At 36.7% G+C, this 20747-nt stretch overlaps 1 protein-coding gene across 2 annotated transcripts in view; it reads right to left on the reverse strand.

The window, feature by feature from the left end:
• The window catches only part of GABRA1 (gamma-aminobutyric acid type A receptor subunit alpha1), a 57584-nt gene that overhangs the window by 9174 nt on the left and 27663 nt on the right, over nucleotides 1-20747 (reverse strand). For both annotated transcript variants that reach the window (XM_070569093.1, XM_008529359.2), the window contains exons 6-8: nucleotides 18804-18886; nucleotides 12222-12365; nucleotides 3079-3231 (exon numbers count right to left, since the gene is read on the reverse strand). In XM_070569093.1, the coding sequence (XP_070425194.1) occupies nucleotides 3079-3231; nucleotides 12222-12365; nucleotides 18804-18886 (380 nt within the window). The remainder of the gene's footprint in view (nucleotides 1-3078; nucleotides 3232-12221; nucleotides 12366-18803; nucleotides 18887-20747) is intronic.

Consider the following 20747-nt stretch of genomic DNA (forward strand, 5'->3'; position numbering starts at 1 on the left):
TACAGAAACTTCTGAGGCATTATCCGTATTACATAACCAATAGATGGTTTAAGGAATATTGGCTGGAAAACAGCCCCGAGATTTAAATATCAATATTTACTTGAGCAAATTGCAAGGTAATTAAATGTCCGTATTTAGAGAAGAGAGCAACCCAGTTTCAAATCCCAAGTCTGTAAGTGCTCAATGACCTTGGGAAAATTGCCTCACGATTCTGAGCTTCTGTTTTTTGTTTCTCAAATTATTTCCTTGTCAATTAATTTTGATAAGTCTAACTCAGAGGGCTATTGTGAATATTAAATAAAATAGTGTAATAAAGTGTTTAGCACTTGGCCTGATACTGACTAAGGGCAAAGTTAATGACTATTATTATTGACAACTTCAGTCCTGTTTGATAAATTCCTGCTATGGTGAATTTCTATTTTTTGAAATTTTGGTTTATGTAGGCAGCTGTCAGAAGTAATTTGCGAATGGGTGTTCCTAAAACAAGTGCATCCATAAATTAAAAGCAGTTAGGAATAGTATAGAGAGAGGGGTGTGTGTGTGTTGTCTTACAATTCCTGCTATAGAGAAAATGAGGGGAATGACAGTGTACTAAGGATCCGTTAAGTTTCAATTACCGAGCCTGATAATTTACGTGTTTTATTTTATTTTTCTCACTTAATCTTTTAAACTGTGCTATTTGACTTCAATTGTACTCTCATTTTATAGGCAACTGAAGCTTAGAAAAATGAAGATTGAACCTAAAACTTGCATCTATCTGGCGGCAAAATGACATGACCACATCGCCTCCAAACGAGAGAATATGGAAGGTCAAGAAAATGATGTTTTAAGACTTAAAAATAGCCTTCACTTTTGTTGCATTCTAGATGCCTTTAATAGACTATTATAAAGTACAACTTCTAGGATTTTTCCTCTTATTTCTTTAGACACTCATGACCCTCTCAGGCATCTCACACAGCTCAGAGGAATGTGCTGAGTTCAGACTAAAAAGAATGGAAACGTGTACTAAATAAATGTTAAAAGGCTAAAGGTCTTCGAAAATTGTGTTCGTGATTTTATTGAACTTAAAACATTAGATATATAGCTTGATAAACAGAAATACTTGCCACAGCTGAGTGTACAGATATGTAGTTAAGTTCAGCAAAAGGGCACGAGTGAGCTGAGATACCAGATTGTTGAAAATGTTAAGAGCAATGTTTTGGATCTATAAAACACTCCAAAATGCTTTAGAGAATTTCCAAAAAGGAAGGGTAGGACTTGTTTGGAGAGGGGGAGAAAAATCTTTTTCACTATAGTGCTGGGCTCATTCTACAAAATAAACATCAAGTAAATATCTTGTGTGTGATAATTTGTTTTTGTAAAATTCCTAGTGAATAAAGGTCTCGAACTACATACACAGATAGAAGCGAGGATCTTGACAAGAGTTCAATCTTCAATTCTAATAAGAGGCTTCAATGCTAGCTAATCTTCACAAATGGAAATAAGGAAAACAAAGAGTTTGAAATGAACTATTCTTTTGCTTTATACCTGGATCCTGATGTAGCTTGTTCTTAGATTATCGTCAGGGCAAAGGTTCGGTGGTTTCCAACCTAGAAGCACTTTGCTAATTTCAGAAGAAAGGACTCCTTTTGGGGCACTTCTAGCAGAGTCTTGCTTTTTTTTGAGGTAACTGACTTTTCACACCTTGCCTGTTTTTGAAGGATGATACCAGAGGGATCTCTGCACATGAGTAATCCTTAGCTTAGACTGTAGGCTTCTTCAGGCTTTTATTCTGTAGTAAATGGTCTTAAATATAGCATGCGCCTTGCTGATATTTTTGGAATGGACTTTGCTAATTGCACCTTTCACCGATAAATAGGTGGTTGTTATTTGTTATTTCCAAATGAGTGATGTTGCCCACGACAACCCCATTTCATGTCTTGTCATTACAGTCAGATGGCACATTGGTTGTGGTACATGGTCTTTAAGGGCACAAGCTCTAGATCTAAGAGTTTGGATCTTACTCCAGACTCCTTTACCTAATAGCTTCTGATCTTCGGCACGGTACTTAATCTCCTGTGCTTTGGTTTTCTCATCTATAACACAGGGATAATAATTGTACAGAGGATTTTTTTAGTGTTAAATAAGATAATACAGGCTTTTTTCATACAACAGAGTCTGATATAAAAGCACTCAAGAAACAGTATGTATGATTTTATTGTATTCAAATTTTAAGCTCCAGAATATAACTGTCATGAGGGGTGTGGTTTATGTCAAGGTCATTGCTGCATTCTGTGCCTAGAACTTAGTGGGAGCTCATAGTAGCCTTTAAATTAAATTCCCTGAATGAATGAATGAATCAATAAGTTTATTGTAATGGAATCCTTCGATTACGTCTTTCTGAAAAGTACAATTAAGGTAGTGTAGTATGATACAGGCAGAAAATATGTCTTTATATGAAATTTAAACTTCTAAAATAAGAAATTAGGGGGTGAGTTATCCTAAAAGCTTATTGCCTTTTAAACAAGTTTCCATTAGATTGCCCTAACTTGAAGCATCTAGAGAACTTAAAATATTTTAATAGAAAAAATTATATTTGTAACTCTTCTGAAGTGCACACATTAGGTAAAGTGAGATATTCTTTTACTGATATGATGGTGGCAAAGGAGCTCTCCCTACACGAGGAACCTCTGCTTTCATATATGTAAGGAAGTAGCTCTGCTGATATTTTCTCGGATTCTCAGAATATACACTGATACATGATTATGTGTTCTAAATGTATGCTTTAAATATTAATGTTTCTGTGTATGTGTGTTTTAATCTGTCCTGATGAATTTTATGCCTGCTTTATTTCACTTCTCTCCCAAAATATCAAATTAAATGTTCACTAATCCCATCTACTTACATGCACTAAAACAGTTTACTATTTAAGAAAAGAATTTTTTTGAAATCATGCTATAATGAGAATGGTAATTCCTTGAACTTTTCTTTGTACCAACTTAAGATTTCAGTGTATAATATTTTTTTCATTCCATTTGCCATGTCACCAGTCTAACTTGCCCTCCCGACCCTTGCATGCTTGTCTTGATTGGCACTTACCAAAGACAGTCCTCGCTGGTACAGACTCTCTGTTGAGCCAGAACGAGACTTGGGAGAGAATAACCGTCATTATGCATGGCAGATATGTTTGAATAACAAAATAGCCAATTTTTCTCTTCAGGTGAAAATGCGTGGTCATAACAACATATTCTCCTAGAGGATGAACAGACAGTAAGGTTGAGAAATTTGACTTTGAGAAGAAGTTATCTCTGAGTTTTGATATTAGCAGTAAAGACCTAGAGGTTTGACACATCCTTTCTCCATGTGACATTTGGTTCCTGAAGAGAAAAGCTTTCATCCAAGAAAGAAAAGATGCATTTTTAAAACACTCCAAAATAGCTCTGAGGATAAGATTGAGATGCCAAGTTCTCATAGATATTCTTACATCCTAATCCTGGTACATTATACATTTAAGACACATCTGAGCATATATTTACAGATTGCCTTTAATGACCATAAAGGCAATGTGTTAGATCCTGATGACATACACCAATTGCTTAGAACAGACCAGATCTTGAGGGTTGTCCACTGCAGGAAAGATTCAGGCTGCCTGATGAAGGAGATTTGGCATCCAAATCAGGAGAGCCAAATTTTAGCTCCAGCACTTCCTTTCAATAGCTTTCTGACTTTGGGTAAGTCATTTAATTTAGTCTGATCTTCAGAATGAAGAAGAGAGTGGGATAGAATCCAGTGTTTCTCAAAATTTATTTTGAGGAACACTTTCCTCAGAAATTACCTGGGAAAGTTTTACAACGTGATTCTTCAGGTCCCACCTAGATACACAAAGCATTCTTTCAGGTGGGGCCAGGAAAATCTGCATTTATAACAAGCTTTTGAGCTTGTCCTGATTCCTGGCTTGGTCTGGGAAACAATGCAGGAGGTGTTTTTGTTTTGTTTTGTTTTTTAAATATTATATCTTTTCAATTACAAGTCTTAGAAGTTTTTAGCTTTATTCGCTCTGAGTATATGCTGAGATATCTGTGGGTGGGTTGCTAAGAACACATTACTCTCTTTTGCATTCATATTTCTCTATCCTTCTCCTTCCCTTCACCTCCAAACTTTTCCCTACTCAACCTGCAATTCATGTCTCAGCCACGGCCATCTAGCTTCAGCCTCTATAATGTGGCTAAAACTGCTCAAAACCTCAGTCCTAAAGATCTGCATCTTCAAGCTGACTCTTCGCCTCCTCTGCAGCATTAGGAATTAAGCACTGCTGACTGCCCCATCATCTTGATAGCCCACTCTGGATTCATATTCTCCCTTTATCTCTCATTTTGCGTTTCTTCTGCTAACTTATTGATTATTTCAATCAGGGAGTATTTATTGAATTCTTTCTGTCTGTTAGGCACTAATCTTCATCTTTATGCAGAGTATAGGTAGAGGTTCCTGGTGTAGCTCTGTCTTCAGCTTTCTGCCCCATTTTTTCGCGACTCTAAGAGGGGATCCTCCTTCCCATCCCTGTGCTTCTAGTGTCATTTCTATACAGAGGGCTGCCAAATCTGCATCTCTAAGTGACATTGCTCTCAAAATTGAAACCTGTATTTCCAAATATCTACTAGATATCTTATAGATATATTGATTTTTAACTGACATCACCAACTAAATATTTTCAAAACTGACATTCATTAACCTTTCCCATAAAAAATAATGACCAGCATATAACAGTGCTGCTTTTCCACTTGGCATTCATCTCTAGATTAACGGCACTGCCATTCGTCTATTCACTCAGGCTAAAAACCTGGAGTTAATCCCTGGATGTTAAGGAGGGCTTGTGAAAGAGAAAGGAATCCTTTGATCACCACAATTTTAATTTCACCTGTGCAGTATCTCTCGCTCTATCTCTTATCTCGTGGCCACTGCTCTGATCTCCTTTGTAGATTCCTTACAATCATCTATTAACTGTTGTGTTTGCCTCCAGTCAAGTCCTAACTCCAATTTTCCCTAAATTTTGATGTCTCAGTGATCTTTTTAAAGCATATGTAAACACCTTAGGATACCTTAATGGATTCCCATTATCTACATCAGGGTTTCTCAACCTCAGCATATTGACATTTTGGACCAGATAATGGTTGTGTGTGGCTGTCTTGTGCATTATAGGATATTTAGACACATCCCTGGCCTCTACTCACTAGATGCCATTAGCAAACACTCTCCCCTCCCCCACCATGACAAGCAACGTCTCCAGTTTTACAAACTAAAAAGCAAAGTCTCTAACCTGGATTCAAGACTCGCCACATCCTAGCTCTAAGACGCATTTCAGTCTCTCGTCTCATGTCTCACAACGCATTTTCACATCTCAGAATCTTGACCTAGAAATATTCTCTGCTTGACATCTTCTGTTACTGAATGTTTTGGCTATCTATGAGTTAGGCTCAGCCCAAGTACCAAGCCCACAGTGGAAAAGGAAGAAATGTACTGTAGAAGAAATGTGCTTTGGAAGCAAATTAATTTGGGTTCAAAACTCAGATATGCTATTTTCTTGCTGTGTAGCCTTGGGCAACTCGCTTAAACTCTCTGATCCTGTTTCCTTATTTTTAAAATGCTGAGAAGTATATTGTGGGGCAAATAAAGAATACGGACTCTAACTAAGATTATGCTACATAAGAATTTTAAAATAAATTTCATGTTTTTTCTGCATTTTCTTCTCTCTTCTCCTCAATCAGAATTGGTAGAAGTATTGGTAGAAGAAATGTATTTACTCTCTATATTAAAAAATCATTTATGCATTCACATATGCTTTCATTACTAACGCTCATGAATGATAAAACCTGCCATTTACTGATGAATACTAACTTCAATTTTATTGATAGCTCCTGTTTATATTTATAATATCTCATACTTTTAATTTTAGATATTTATAAACTTATATCCTTCCGTCCAAACTGAAGGCTAATTGAGGAGCAAGATAGGTCTTTGGACATAGCATGGCCTTACATATTCTAAGTACTCAGTACCTGCCTATGGTGAAAGGCATGCACCGGGGCTTAAGGGCACTTGTTCAAATGAACATCCATGAGCATCTCTTTTGAAGGATACACAAAACGTTAACTAATCTTTTTTTCATTTTCTGTAGATACTTTTGGTGATGTTTTCAAGGTCGTCTGAAAACAGTGGTCCAAATCTGAGAAAAATGCATGATACCAATTTTCCCAGGACTCAGCTAAACTGTGACTTGTGTGGACACAGATATGTTACATTTCACCCTCCCAGGAGGGTGCATTATGATTCCTAACGATTCATTCAGTTGTGGCCTGCAGAATGTCATCAGCTCAAAGGATAAAATTCCATCTTTCATATAATATCAGAAAAATGAACATCTACATATATTCCATTATCATCTTTTGTTGTTCACAATGTGACATTTTGGGAAGATTCTGCAAAGAATATGATTTCGGAGATCTGAGGAGTTATTATTTGACATTACATTTGTTTTATAAACCACTTCCTCAGTAACAAATGAAAGAAGGAAGAGAAGAATTTCGAATCTTTTAAAATCATCTTCCTAAATTAAGTAAGAAAATCTAAGAAGTTCCGGTGCAAAACGTTTAAATAAGGAAAGGAAAAGGCAGCAAAATCAGAATCATGTTGTAATAGTCTAAAAATGAAAGAACAACACAAAAGAAAATCAGTCTCCTAAATTGGATTGAAAGAGTATGTCGAGACATCAAGTGCTTATGCACGAAGCATGTTAAATTCTTTTCCTCCAATTCAACAGTCCAGAAGGATTTTAACTCATATACCCTTGAACATCATGTAACTCTGAGGGACGTTTGTAAATCAGATGTGACAATATTCCTGATACATTACAATAAAAATTAAGGGGAGTGGAAGAAACGAAGCAGGGACATAATTTTGTAAAGCAGCATCAAGGGCTTGTTTAGACCTGGCTCCCATTCTTTGCTTTCTTAAATGCTAGTTACTTAAAGGGTAAATACCTTGCTTAACTTTATTTGACTTCAGTTTGCTGATTTGTTCAATTAAAATGATAGTGTTTTACTTAACTGTTCCTGGGATGCTGTGAAGATACAATTAAATAATAGATGTGAAAGCACTTTTGGAAAATTCTGAGTCACACACAGATTTACAGTGTAAAGATAGAAAGATTAGAAATGTGTTCTCTCCAGCTCAAGAAATTAACCATTCACTTCTTCAACAAAATTGTGGTAAACATTGATTCCATGTAAAGCTGTCATTTTCCTTTCAAGTATTCTCAACTTAGTGTTTTCTACAGATGCTAACTTTTTAAGAAGAATGAGATATCAAAAATATCATTGAAGGTGGGGTTGGTATTTTAAAATCTGCTTCAGAGAGTACTGAAATAGAAATAAGGAAACAATGTTTAGAGTTTTAGGCCAGTTAGCCTCTCTGGACTGTCTTCTCATCTTACATACAAATAGATTGACCAGATGACTATAGACTCTTCCTCTGTCACCCCTGGTTTTCACATTTTATGGTTGTAAATATTTCTCTGGAGATTATGTACTAGGCTGTAGGAATGCGAGCCCTGGGGCTTCTTTGTAGAATATTCATCATCATTGTTTCTCCCTGGTTGGGGAAGACAGTTGAGCTCCTCATTCATTTTGACCCTGCAGGGTCATCCTTAAATCAACTCATGCGGAGAAGACTGTCTCTAGAAAAGAGCATCCCGCAATTTCTCGCGGTCAGCTGTCCTAAGGATAAACGACAGCCATTCATAAGGAATAGACATTCTTATTCAGCAAAACCAACCTACATTTTCCTTGATCAGATTTGTCTTTTGACTTAGGCAAAGATGAGGACTTTCTAGTCATCACTGTATGTTTTTTAAAAAAAGCATTACATACTATTACATTCTTATTCTTTTCTGGCCATGATATTCTTCTTATGCCGAATAACTAATTTAATTATTTTTACTTCTTGGTATAAATCATGTTTTCATGTTCTTTAATCACTATTATAATTTTTTCCCTGGGCTCTCTTTAAAGAATTACCAATCAAGCATAACGTAGTGTAGCAGAATGGGACAGGGGGCCATGCCTGGGGTCTAGTTTCAAACTGCCTTTCCTGATACTTCAAGCAGAAATGATCTCTTCTTCATGTCATCCTGTAGCTCTCTTGTAATAACTCCATCATCATTATTAATAGTAATATTTAATGTTTATTACATAATTTTTTATGTCAGATACTCTGCTAAGCAGTTTATACGCATTTTTCTTATTTCAATCTCAGAGCAGCTCGTGAAGTAGATCCTCTTATTATCTCCAGATAGTACAAAAGGAGAGATGAACAGAGAAATGTTGTGCCAAAGGTCACACAGTTAATGAGTAATAAAACTGGCGTTCAAACCCTTGCAGTATAACTCCGGAGTCCACACTCTTAAACTCTGTGCTGCGCCACACAACAAATGTTGCTGCATTTTCACACGTCTATCTTGCCAGTTACTAGTGTGTCAAGTGGTTGAAAGCACAGACTCTACAGCTGGACTATCCAGGTTCAAATCCCAACTCTGCCACTGCCTAGCTGTGTGATCTTGGAAAAACTGTCAAACTTTTCTGGGCCTCAGTTATGTCCCACCTGGAAAATGGGGATAATAATAATGCCTACATCCTCAGATTGTTGTAGGCATTAGATGCGAGGATTAGAACTGTGGCAATACATGTTAGCTACTTATATCGCTCAACAATGAGCTTCCCAAGAGTAGGAACTATGTGTCTGCCATCTCTCTTCTCCAGGGCCAATCACAGTGTCAAACACAGCAAATGAGCAAATGATTGAAGGGATAAGTGAATAAATGAATAACAGAGAATTGCATTGGATTTGAAAACTGACTGAACTCATCCTTCTGTGTGCCTGTAAAGGTATGCTCTGCCAGATGAATAAGTGCATTTCAAACTAAGTCTATAATTTTCTCCCGCCAAATCTGATGGCAGACTCCAAGGAAGGGATCGAACCTCTACTGTGTTTGCACTGAATTAAAAAATCCAGATGTTAGATTGAGACTCATATTTTTTCCTCCTGTGTCATTGAAGTGATCTAGAAGTATTTTGACCTGAAAGAGGTCACAGGTAGTAGGTGTCCACATGTGTGTTGGTTGTAGGCAAGTGGGGCAACATCTTCTAATCTCCTAAGAGGTGATCTGAATTGATTCTCTCCCCACAGAGAATTTTAAGTTAGAAAAAGATGCTTTTTATCTAGTTATCCTCAATATGTGTGCTCTTTCCTGCCATCATTCTTAGTCTTTTGGCAGAAACAGGGAGGTAATAATACTCAATGTCATTTATCTTAATGTTTTCAGGGCTCCACGAGAAGATGTGAAATATGAGATTGAACACCTTACACAAGATCTTTGTTTCTTCCCATAGAAGTCTATCGTGTTGCGTTTTTGATGAGCTAAAGTAGATCCAGAGGAAGTGTAGTTCACTATCTTACTGTGGAGTTGAAAATGTACATTAAATTGAGCTCCTACATTTGAAAATTTACTCATTATTCTCCTCACTGTCTCTCCCCCATATCCATTATGAGAATGATAAGAAAAAGCTCTTATTTTGTGCAAATAATCTTGCTGCTCTAGCACAGAATGATGACTTTTAATGGACCAAACTTATAAGGTCCAGCCAGTTTGGTGGTGGTGGATTGGGCCACTGTCTCTCATCCCATTGCCCCTATTTGTCACTGTATCTTTTTAGAATAACTATAATGCAGGTAGGTTGAATCCCAAGGAAACCAGAGGTCAGAGAGTTCTCCAAGTGCATCAGACTAAGCTACTCATTTTGCACCCATGGGAACTGAGACATAGAGAGAGATATGGTGATATGTCAAGGTCACTAGTGCTAGAACTAGAATGGAGCCCTTTCTCCTCTGAGAAACCTTTGTGGCTTGTATATACTTATACTATTGCAGACACGCTCCAGCACTTGAATTACTGTTTCCCTGGCATCCTCCAACCTCCCTTCTAGTCATAATAGATGGGAAATCTCTTGAGGAAGAGTTCTATGTCTATTACTTTGAATGCCCTGGGCCTAGAACAGTGATTATTTGATTCCCAAGAAACACAGATTAACAAAATACAAGTCAACACCTGCAGCAACCCTTCCTTGATTATCCAAGGCTGGATTCATTTATTTTTTATTCATTAATTCAAAATATTTATTTAGTGCCTCCTCTGTATCAGCTACTATAGTAAATAATAGGGATGCAGAAGATAGACATGGTCCCTGCCCTCACAAAAATGTTAATCACAGCACTTGCCACCCATTTTGATAATTACAGTTTATGTGTTTGTCTTCCTTTAGCCCTCAGATTCCTTGGGAGCAAGATCTCTATGTTGTCTATCATTGACCCCAGTGCTTGTCACAATATCCAGCTTATAATAGCATTCAATTTTTAAAAAGTAAACACTGCTCATTTTAGTATCTTTTCCAACATAACTTGTGAGGAAGGAAAATTTTCAGTATTTTCCATGTTCTGGGATATTTTCAAGACTACAGCAAAAACTACTACATATCATTTTGAGCATCTACTATATAATACTCTGCCTAGTGTTTTATATTACCTCAACCTTAAAGCAAAATTGTAGTCCACATTCTTCAAAGAGACCAGAGTTTCTAATTGGATAAATAACGACCTTTCCACTATGTGATGTGCATTTCCAATGTGGACAAAGCTGGGAAACAATATTCTTTATTTTTCAAAGCAAGAGACACAAATATGTAAGCTTCTAGGGTAGCCATAGATGCTTTAAAACAAGCAAAAGACAGATCCTGCTAAGCAGGGACTACCCAATAATCATAGCAAGATATATTGACCTATTACTTGAATATGTTAACATGATCAGGGTCCCCATATAAAGTTTGAAATTTAATAAAGAAATTTTTCTGAGAAAAATCTCAGTCTTGTCCTTATTTATTACTACATTATCTTTCTTTAGAAGTTACAACTCAGAGTGAGTGAACTAATTTAAAATTTTAAAGACAACCATAAAAGTAATTCTTGACCCTTGCTAAGCTTTCAATAATTGAACATAATTTAAAATTTTGGGATTGAGGGGGAGTAAGTTTTCCTAATTGTTAGAATCCAAATTTTACTTATGATTATATGGCCTTATGATCACATTCAGTTGGTTACAAAATGGATACTTGCATAACTAAACTCATCTTACTTCTTGCAATAACGTTAAAAATTTAAAATTTTGTATCCAGCTGTCTAGCCCTGTCTGATCTAGTTTTGAGTATTTCATTAGTAAAACAGTTACCATACTAAGAGGGATAGCATCTTACCTACTTCTGATTCCAAACTGGAGTGATGAGTAATGTGATTATGTTTCTGTAGGTTTTAGCTGTGGAAGATCCTTGGCTAGAAATACAGGGGGATTTGTAGAAGAAATTGGCTTTTTGGCATCCTGTATGTAATGATCACTCCTCCAAATTCACCAAGATTCATTGAATCATAGCATTAAATGGGGCCTGGATGACATTAATAGCTATTATTTATTAAGAGCTTTTTATTTGCTAGGAAGTGTGATAAGTACTCTTCATGGATTTAATTTATTCCTTCCAAAAGCCCTGTGAAGTAACTGTAATCAACTGGCAAGGTGGAGGAGTAAGAATTTAACCCAGTTGTTCTTCTCCAAGAGTTTTCATACTTAGGGACTGTGCTACACTGATCACACAGAAGCAGTGCTTTATTTTGCAAAGAAATGGGAGCCCGCTCTGTGGGCAAGTAGTTAAGTTCGAGCACTCCACTTGGGCAGCCCAGGGTTTCTCCAGTTCAGATCCTGGGTGCAGACATGGCACCTCTCATCAAGCCATGCTTGGGAGGTGTCCCACATAGCAGAGCCAGAAGGACCTACAACTAGAATATACAACTATATACTGGTGGGCTTTGAGGAGAAGAAGAGGAAGCAAAAAAAAAAAAGATTGGCAACAGATGTTAGCTCAGGTGCCAATCTTAAAAACAAACAAACAGACAAACAAAGGCTAAAGGACTTTAAATGACAAGTCCAAGGTCACAGGTCTATAGAATTTATGCTAGTTCTCAGCTCAACTCTTCCCCAGTTCAGTGCAATTTTTTTCCCTCTCTAGTTATGTTATTGAAGGACTCACTGAATTTTCATATTCTTACAAAAACTTTTGAGGCTCCTTTCTCCATATCTGGAATACATTTACCTGTACTGGACTGAACAATTCCTGAGTCTACTGTTTGTCCAAGAAGATCATACTGGTTTAGGCGCGACCCATCTTCTGCTACAACCACTGAGCGTGCTGGCTCTCTGGTCCACTCATAAACAACTTCTGCTCTCGTATAAGCATCTGAAAGGAAAGAATGAAAAATGTCCACATGTTTTGTCACTTCATTTCTCCTAATTAGTTGGTGTGTTCTATCAGCTTCATATTTTCTATTGCATGGTTCCAGAGGTTAGGCTTGGAAAGGAGAGCTCATATCCCCTAATGTAGGAAAACTAAAACATATTTTCCCAATTCATTCAGTTATCTGTTCACTCTTATGACAAATCGTTGTTAAGCATCTGCAAAGGACAAAATACCTTGTGGAGGATACTGTAGTGAACATAACAAACAAGGTCTCCTGGTCTTGTGGAGCATGCACTGCAGTAATGAGGACGAAGATGGCTAAGCTAATGAATATATAATCTCTAGTAGTGTTAAATGCAATAAAGCCATACACAACAGGTAAAGGGATAGAGAATGAAGAGGTAAGGGACTCACAGAGGGTCACTAAGGCAATGACATTTATACAAGTGCATGACAGAAATAAGTCTTGGGGAAGAGTACTCTCTTTGAGCAAACTAACAAGTTTCTTCTTGAGGGCAGGTAAAATCTTGACATGTTTGAGGAAGAACAGGAAGACCAATGTGGCTAGAATGAAGTACATGAGAGATGAAATGAGGTTTGAGGCAGCAATCTGGGTCCGGATTATGCCAGGTCAGGAGAAGGTCATGATAAATGTGAAAAATAACACTGGAAATTTTACTGAGCATCTATTCTAAAAGAAGTCTAATTTTCTTTGTCTTTAAATTAAGTTTTTATAGGTATTTGTTATTATGAGGATGATGATAATGTGTTATACCATAAAGCTCTTTACCCCTTTCAAGCATTTTCATTTGCCATGTCACTTTTTCACCTAGCCATCCTCCTATAGGAGAGGTTAGGTCTTAATCCTGATCTTTAATTCAAGAAGGTTGGGGGAGGAGGTATACAGAGTGAGAGAGAAGGAAGAGGAATTCCATAGCTTTTCTGATGTCTAGTCACAGAACACCCGCTTCACATAGGTTGAAATAATGGTACATACTCTTCTCTGTTTAGATATAGATTGATATTAAGTACTTAAGGAATATCACAATAGCAAAACCAAACTGTTTCTGGATTTTGAGAGAAAGATATGATAGCAAAAGTTGGTCTTACTGTGAAAGCTTCACCCCTTGGCCAACTTCTCCATTAGGGACAGTAGGTACAGTACCCAGGGCTCACAATGCTTTTAGGAGGCACAAAAATGTTCTAATTTCTTTCAAAATCAGAAGAAAAAATGAATATTCTCCACCTTGAATTACATTCACTTTTATATCAACAGTCATAAAATTAAAATAAGTTTTCAATATGTATTTTTGGAGGGATAGTCCACAAATGCAAAAGTGCTGAGGGCCCAGAAAAGTCATAACGTGTCCCTACTTGACCCAATCCCCTTCCCCAGGTAACAAGGCTTGGATGTTTTTCCAAATCTGTATTTATCCAAGCCGAAATATTACGAGATGTAAAACGATGTTTGTCTTTTTACCCAAGCATGGAGCTGCCTAAAATAATGTGAGCCCGTGCCCCTCATTCTCTGAACAAAGCTTCTTAAAGTGACCACTTGTACCTTGGGTGAGTGACCCAGAAAAATGTAGTCAGTGTTCCCTACGTGGGTATTCTGTCTGCTCCAGCATCATTTATGGACCAACATACAACTTACAGATATCTTGTTAAACAAATTTTTCCAGAAGTTTGAGAGAATATACTAGGAATTAATTTAGTGGTATTGCTTCTTTTATGAAACATGTTAAGAGTGACAAATGGATAATTTTGAATTTGTCTTCATTAGCTTATCTTTTTTAATTGTAGTTGTCCTCATTGACTGTTGTTTTCACTTCACTAGTCTTTTATTTGTTAATTTGTTATTTATTTATTTAATTTCAGCTTTATTGAGGTATAATTGACAAGGAAAATTGAAAGATATTTAAAGTACACACTGTGAAGATTTGATATATGTATATATTGTGAAAGGATTCCTCCCATGGAGTTAACACATCTTATTGACTTTAAAAAAAAACCTGAAGGATTTCAGCATTGTTTATACTTGGAGGATCGCATTGTTAAGAGGCTCTAAAACTTCATTTATTTAAAAAAAAAAAACCCCTTTGAAGAGAGCAGAGCACACTAGTTTGAGAAGAACCACATTGCTTACAATGTAGGTACCGATGTTCAGCAAAATGTTTTTCTGATCATGATAAATTCTTATTTTTTAAAAGGAAGGGTTATACCCAAGAAGACATATTGAGTTTATGGTAACATAGAATCATTGAATGCTAATGTGGAAGGACTCTAGAGGTCATATAGTTTATCTCATTTTACAGATGGCAAACTGAGGCACAGAAACACTCAACGATTTATTTACAGGTGCATAGCTGCTTAGTGGGAAAACTGAGATGAGAACATAGAATGCCATTCATTCGACTCCACTGCTGTTAGTAAGGATTTTCTAGGCAAAAACTGTATATTATATGCTCAAAAGCCACGCAACGATACTTGGTTGTCACATGATTATTGATGAAGTCTAGGCCTGTGTCATTTTATAATAAATTAAAGCTCTTGCTACGGTATCGCACTGTCATTCGCAACAGTGCCTGGCATCTATCTTTTTATACCTTGTCAGGTGTCACCAATGTGCTGCTAATAGAGTCGAAGAGAGAAAAAAATGTGTCACCATTGACTTCTCCATGTAATTCAGTGTTTCATTTCTTAATTTCTTGGAAACTCTATTGTGTATGAAATCTATCATAAACATGACATTGTTGTGAAAATGAGATGACTCATTGTTCATGTCTCTCAATGGATATCTCCCAAAATGTACAGTTAATTCACATGATGAAAATTGGTGTTTTCAGATGTAGAAAACGGATATGCCCATGGCCTCACAATAGGTGGTATCAGTATACCTTGTTTCTTCACTTCAGTATCTGGAAAGCAGATCCTATGAAAAGTTTCTTGATTTAAGACTATTCAGTATAAATAAAAGAAGGTTAAAAAAGAGTCTCCAATTATTTAGTCAAAAATATTAAGTTCAGATCTCAAGTAAATCAGCAGATTACCTAAAGAAATATTTTTAAAAAGACGAAAAGGTTTGGGTCGGGGTTATGAAAGAACTTTGCGGTGATGCAGCACTGGGAGCATGGACTTAGAAGAGCATCTGCTCGTTGGCACTGTCACTTCACATCTATGCGACTTTGTTTCTCCACTTGTATGAAGCAGGCACAGTGAGTAATGTCTAAAGTTATTCATTGTTCAGAATTTATTTAAATTTCTCTGTGACTCGCTTACAGTCAGGAAACGATCATTTACTAAGTCCATACTAGATCTAGCACTTGCCCAGATCTTATTGTAAAAATATAATCTGAATCTCTTCTTTTAGAATCAGAGCCTTATTTCGTATTTTCCTCAAAAAGCAGCTGAAGGATGTCCGCTACATGATGCACATTGTTTTCAGGATATCCGACCTTATGAAGAGGGCTTTATCACCAACAAGCAGAAAGTGTAATTTACTTCTGACAGTCGGAATCCAATGGAGAGTGGTAAGGAAACATCTGCCTTTCCAAGTTTGGTTCTTATCAACACATGGATGAAGTTACTTCAGATGCTTCATAAACATTTATTACATGGTGTTCTACTAAATTATTGCAAAATCCTCTTCTTTTTCTCTTGCTGATTCTCTTCTCCGATGTTTGGCAAGATGTTTGCTTCAAAAATTGGGTCAAAACATTTTTAGCTCACTTTTGCCTCAGTTTCTTCATCTCTGAAATGTGCTAGTTAGTCCAGGTCAGAGAAATGGCTACACAATAAATGGACCACCACTGTTCCTGTCATGCCAATGGCAGGCAATGGTTCCGTCATGGTGTGCTCCCCCACCAAGCATGTGCCCTCTGAGCCTACTTTTCAATGTCAAGTCTACTCTGTTTAAGTTTAATTCCCCATAGGTCTTAAACCCTCTTTTCTGAGACTTAAATACTGAAGGGGCATTTAAAACCTGATTATTGTAATGTTTATTCATTCAATAAATAATTTATTGAGTGCCTACACTGTATTAGGCTCTATGCTAGGAAATACTGAACAAAATAGATATTGCTCTCACAGAGTTTACAGTCTCCAGACAGTAAAAATGTTAACAAATCAATAAAATGAATAATTATTTCTGTGACAAACAGTATAAAATAAACTCGTCTTGTGATCAAGAAGGCTGATGAGCTTGTATGCAAATTTTGATGAGGTCGTCAGGGAAGGCCCTAGGAGATGAATATTTATGCTGAGATGTAGAGAGAGAAAAAAATCCCAGCCACACTAAGAACCAGAGGAAGAGTAACCCAGGCAAAGAAAAGAGCATGTGCAAAGGCTCTGAGGTGGAAAATAGCTTGCTTACTTTTCTTTAACTTCGGTTTTCTTATAAGAGATACTATTCGTTTTCTACTCACTATCCGTTTCCTCCTTCCTAAAATACCTCCAATTTTCTTCAGGAGGGCAATGTATATATTTTAAAATACCTCTTCCCACCCTCCTTTGCAGGTAGTTAGCATTGGCAAGGTGACACAGCTTTGATTAACGAAGTGTGGGAAGACATCTGTTAGGATTTTAGGGAAAGTTTTTTTCTTTTTGATGCAGGCACTATTCCTTTCTTCTTTGCCCACTCATCCTCTTTATCTTGAAAGCAGATGCAATGACTGGAGTTGCAGCAGCCATTTTGTGGTCAAGAAAAACATCTAAGGACATCTTAAGATATTATCCTTGTTAAGATGCTGAACTAACCAGCAATCAATCAGCAGTCACTTTCCTTTGCATAACTTATATGAAAACATAAACCCCTCTTTTTTTTCCAGCTATACTCATTGCTTGAAAGCATTCTTGACTAATATACTAAACATATAATTCATTGTCCAAAATGACATAATTTTGAAGGCAAAAGGGGGTACTATTAGTAGTTATACCAGGGTATTAGGAATAAATCAGTGCTGTTCCAGGCAAACTACGATGCATGATCTCCCTAACCAGAGAGTTCCTTTGAGGATTAGATGAGCCGATGCATATACAAATGTTTAATATACTGCCTGGCATACTACTAACATGTGATACTTAATATTATTATTAAAAATGGAACTGGTAATCAGGAGAAAACATAATAGTCCCTGGCATAGAATATACATTAAATTAAATTGGGAAAAGAATGGAGAGAAAGGAATTAGCACCAAAGGCCTATTTAGCTGACAATTGTTGAAGTAGTTTATCCTTGGGTTTCAAGATAGAATGAGATTTATAAATAGAGGAAGTTGTCTCTCCATGACTAGTGCTGCTAGGAGCCTGAAGGCCCTTTGCTATTTTCTTTACTTGCTGTCTTCCTACACTACCACTATTTTTCTTCTATGAATCATATCTTCACCAAAATAGTTGCTCAGACTGCCTGTCTAGTGAGAACAGAAAGCTGGTTAGGTAGTCTGGGAGTTGACTCAGTCCTTGTATGTAACTCCCCTGCAGGAAACCAGGACTACATATTCCCACTCACTTTATGCATGCGTACTAGTCAGAGCAGAAGGGGAGAGGAAGACCAGAGGACCTGACTCTGCTGCCCACTGTTCTCTTGCTTCCTCTGACACATGCCTGCGTATTTTCAAGTAGCAGAAACCCAGAAAGTTATTACAAAGGGGATTTATCTAAGATATTTTCCAGAGCGTTAATATATACATGAATTTTATGGGATAGACAAACAAATCTAGAACTTTTTTGTGTGCATGTGTGAGGAAGATTGGCCCTGAGCTAACGTCTGTGCCAATCTTCCTCTTTTATGTGGGATGCCGCCACAGTGTGGCTTGACAAATGGTGCTAGGTCCATACCTGGGATCCAAACCCACAAACCCCAGGCCACCAAAGCAGAGCACATGAACTGAACCACTACACCACCAAACTGGCCTCTAGAGCTTTTTCAACACGACGATCAGAGTAAATTCTTTTCTGGCTACACCTTTTAACTGTAGGCTTCATTATTAAGAAGCACCTAATTATTGCCCTTTGCCACCTACCAATATTTCCATCTGATAAACAAGTTGAATCATTCTTAAGGTCAAACAAGTGTCAGTAATGATATAAAATAAAGACAATGATCTCCATTTATTGGAAAGAAAATGCTATCTTTGATGTATAAGCATCCATTCTCCACTTGATTTTTATGAATACAACTTCAACAAACAGAATTTTTCCACAAAATAGTTAAACTCATTCTTTCTAGTCCAGGAGTTGGGAATATCCCCTTCCTGAAATAATATTAAAAAGTGAAGTCAAATATTATTACTTATAGAAAGTACTTGCAGCAAATCACTATTTAAACTTTCTTGATGCTCTTTATTTGTCTCTCTAGCAGACATAACGAATTGGAGGTCTCTTGCTTAAAGACTTAGACTTCTCATAAGAATAAAAAACAATTAAAATAAATTTACTCACAGCTTCCAAACTTTAGTGGGCAGGCATGGGCATCCATAGGGAAGTCCTCCAAATGCATTGGACATTCAGCTCTCACCGTCAGCCTTATCGATTAAGGGAAATATAGGATATAAACAAGAGCCCTATAGATTAGATACTTCCTGATAAATTTGATTGAGATCTCACTAACTATAGCAAATATATTAACAAAGCAGGAGAGACAGGCACAAACTGCAGTGCTATTCTGAGCTGTCAATCATCAAATGATCTAAAAAGAATTATTTAGAACAATGACTGGACTCTACCCATATTTTTGCTTGTTTTGAGAAAATAGGTGACACCTGATTTTGCATCATGGGCAAGCATTGCTAACGTTTTCCAAAACAACCCACCTCGTTACAGGAAATCTTTTGAGAATAAAACTGGGTGTAAGCAAATAAATACTTGCCAAAATACTAATTCATCCTTTGTTGAGAAGATGGATAGCAAGGAAGAGAAGAGAATTTCTCCCTTCCTAACTGGAGCTCTTCCTACCTCCTTCTCTAAAGTAGTACCAAATGCGTAACACAACAAAGGAACAGGTGAAGGAGGAACTGTCCCTCAGCTTTGCGAAATTGAGATTGATGCAAAGTCTACTTGAGACTTTATCTGCGATCTAACCACTTTCCAACCATTTAGTTTTATTTACAAATCCACCGCCTAATTGAAGCCAGCACTTTGTTTTGCTTCTCTTTGGTCCCTGTGTTCTGGGAATGCTGATTCTATTTACATTTGAGAAAGGGTAGTTAAGAAAGGAATTCACTGAAATAGATTGGATCTCATGTGGTGGAATTCTGAGAGAATTTATATCCAAATTCCTCACATGATTTTTAGAAAATATATTTATCTATTAAGTAGCTCAAGAAATGTGATAGGATGTCTTTATAGCCAGTAAAAGCCCTAAATGATTATAATATTGAGTAAGCCGAATAGGAAATGAGTAAATTAATGATTAAATTTGCATTCTTAAGTCAAACCATTAAGGCAAGTAATAACACATTAGCAAAGGTACTGAGAAACTTACTAAATAGAACATATAAGCTAGTTATTGATGAAGAACACTGCATATATCAGAAACCATTGATTGGTAAACTATGCAGCATATGCAAATCGCTCCCCAGAAAATTGCCAGCTGGGTGGAATGAATATTGGATTTAGGCTAGAAAACATGTGAAGCGTATTTTGCAGGGGGAGACTATTTCAAATTTTAAATTTCAAATATAAATAGGTCCTGCTCAGATGATCTGGAGAAGTCTCAACACATCTGTCTGCTGATCTTCTATTTTCTTTGTCTCTTTTGGGAATTTTCATTCTTTAAATCCTATTACACTTTTACTTGTTGAGTCCAACATCTAACATGGCTCTTGAAGCATTTTTTCTTTCTTCCTCATTTGCATATTTGTGTATAAAAAGCTAGGAGTTCTGGCAGCTTTCTCCAAAAGCAAAATATCCCTCTATTCCCATGCTAAACAGAATCCACTAAGTCTAGGATTTTGCTTCCATTACCTTTTCATACCAAAGCAATAATTGAACAACCTGAATTGCCAAGTGCTGTCCAGATCGACAAAACAACATTCTAACAAGTCATCTGTGTATAAAATAACCGCTTCCCTTAAGAATGAGTCCCGGACAATTCTTATTTCTCATAAATTAGGAATATTTCTAAACATTGCTTTTTTTCTTTAAAAATATTCAAAACCTTATTTGATCCATGTTTCCTTCATTCAATCATAAATGAATGACTAGTATCTAGGTGTTGGGCTTCCTAGTAATCTCAAAATGGAGGAAACGTTGATAAAGCAGAAATATATATGTAGTTTTCAATTTAAGCAAAATTAAGAATATCTACAGTATCAATCTAGCAATATCATTGTGGATTCATATATTTCTTCAAATTTATACTCCCATATGAATCTATGCTTTTTA

This window comes from Equus przewalskii, chromosome 13 (assembly GCF_037783145.1).
Source record: "Equus przewalskii isolate Varuska chromosome 13, EquPr2, whole genome shotgun sequence".
Taxonomy (NCBI): domain Eukaryota; kingdom Metazoa; phylum Chordata; class Mammalia; order Perissodactyla; family Equidae; genus Equus; species Equus przewalskii.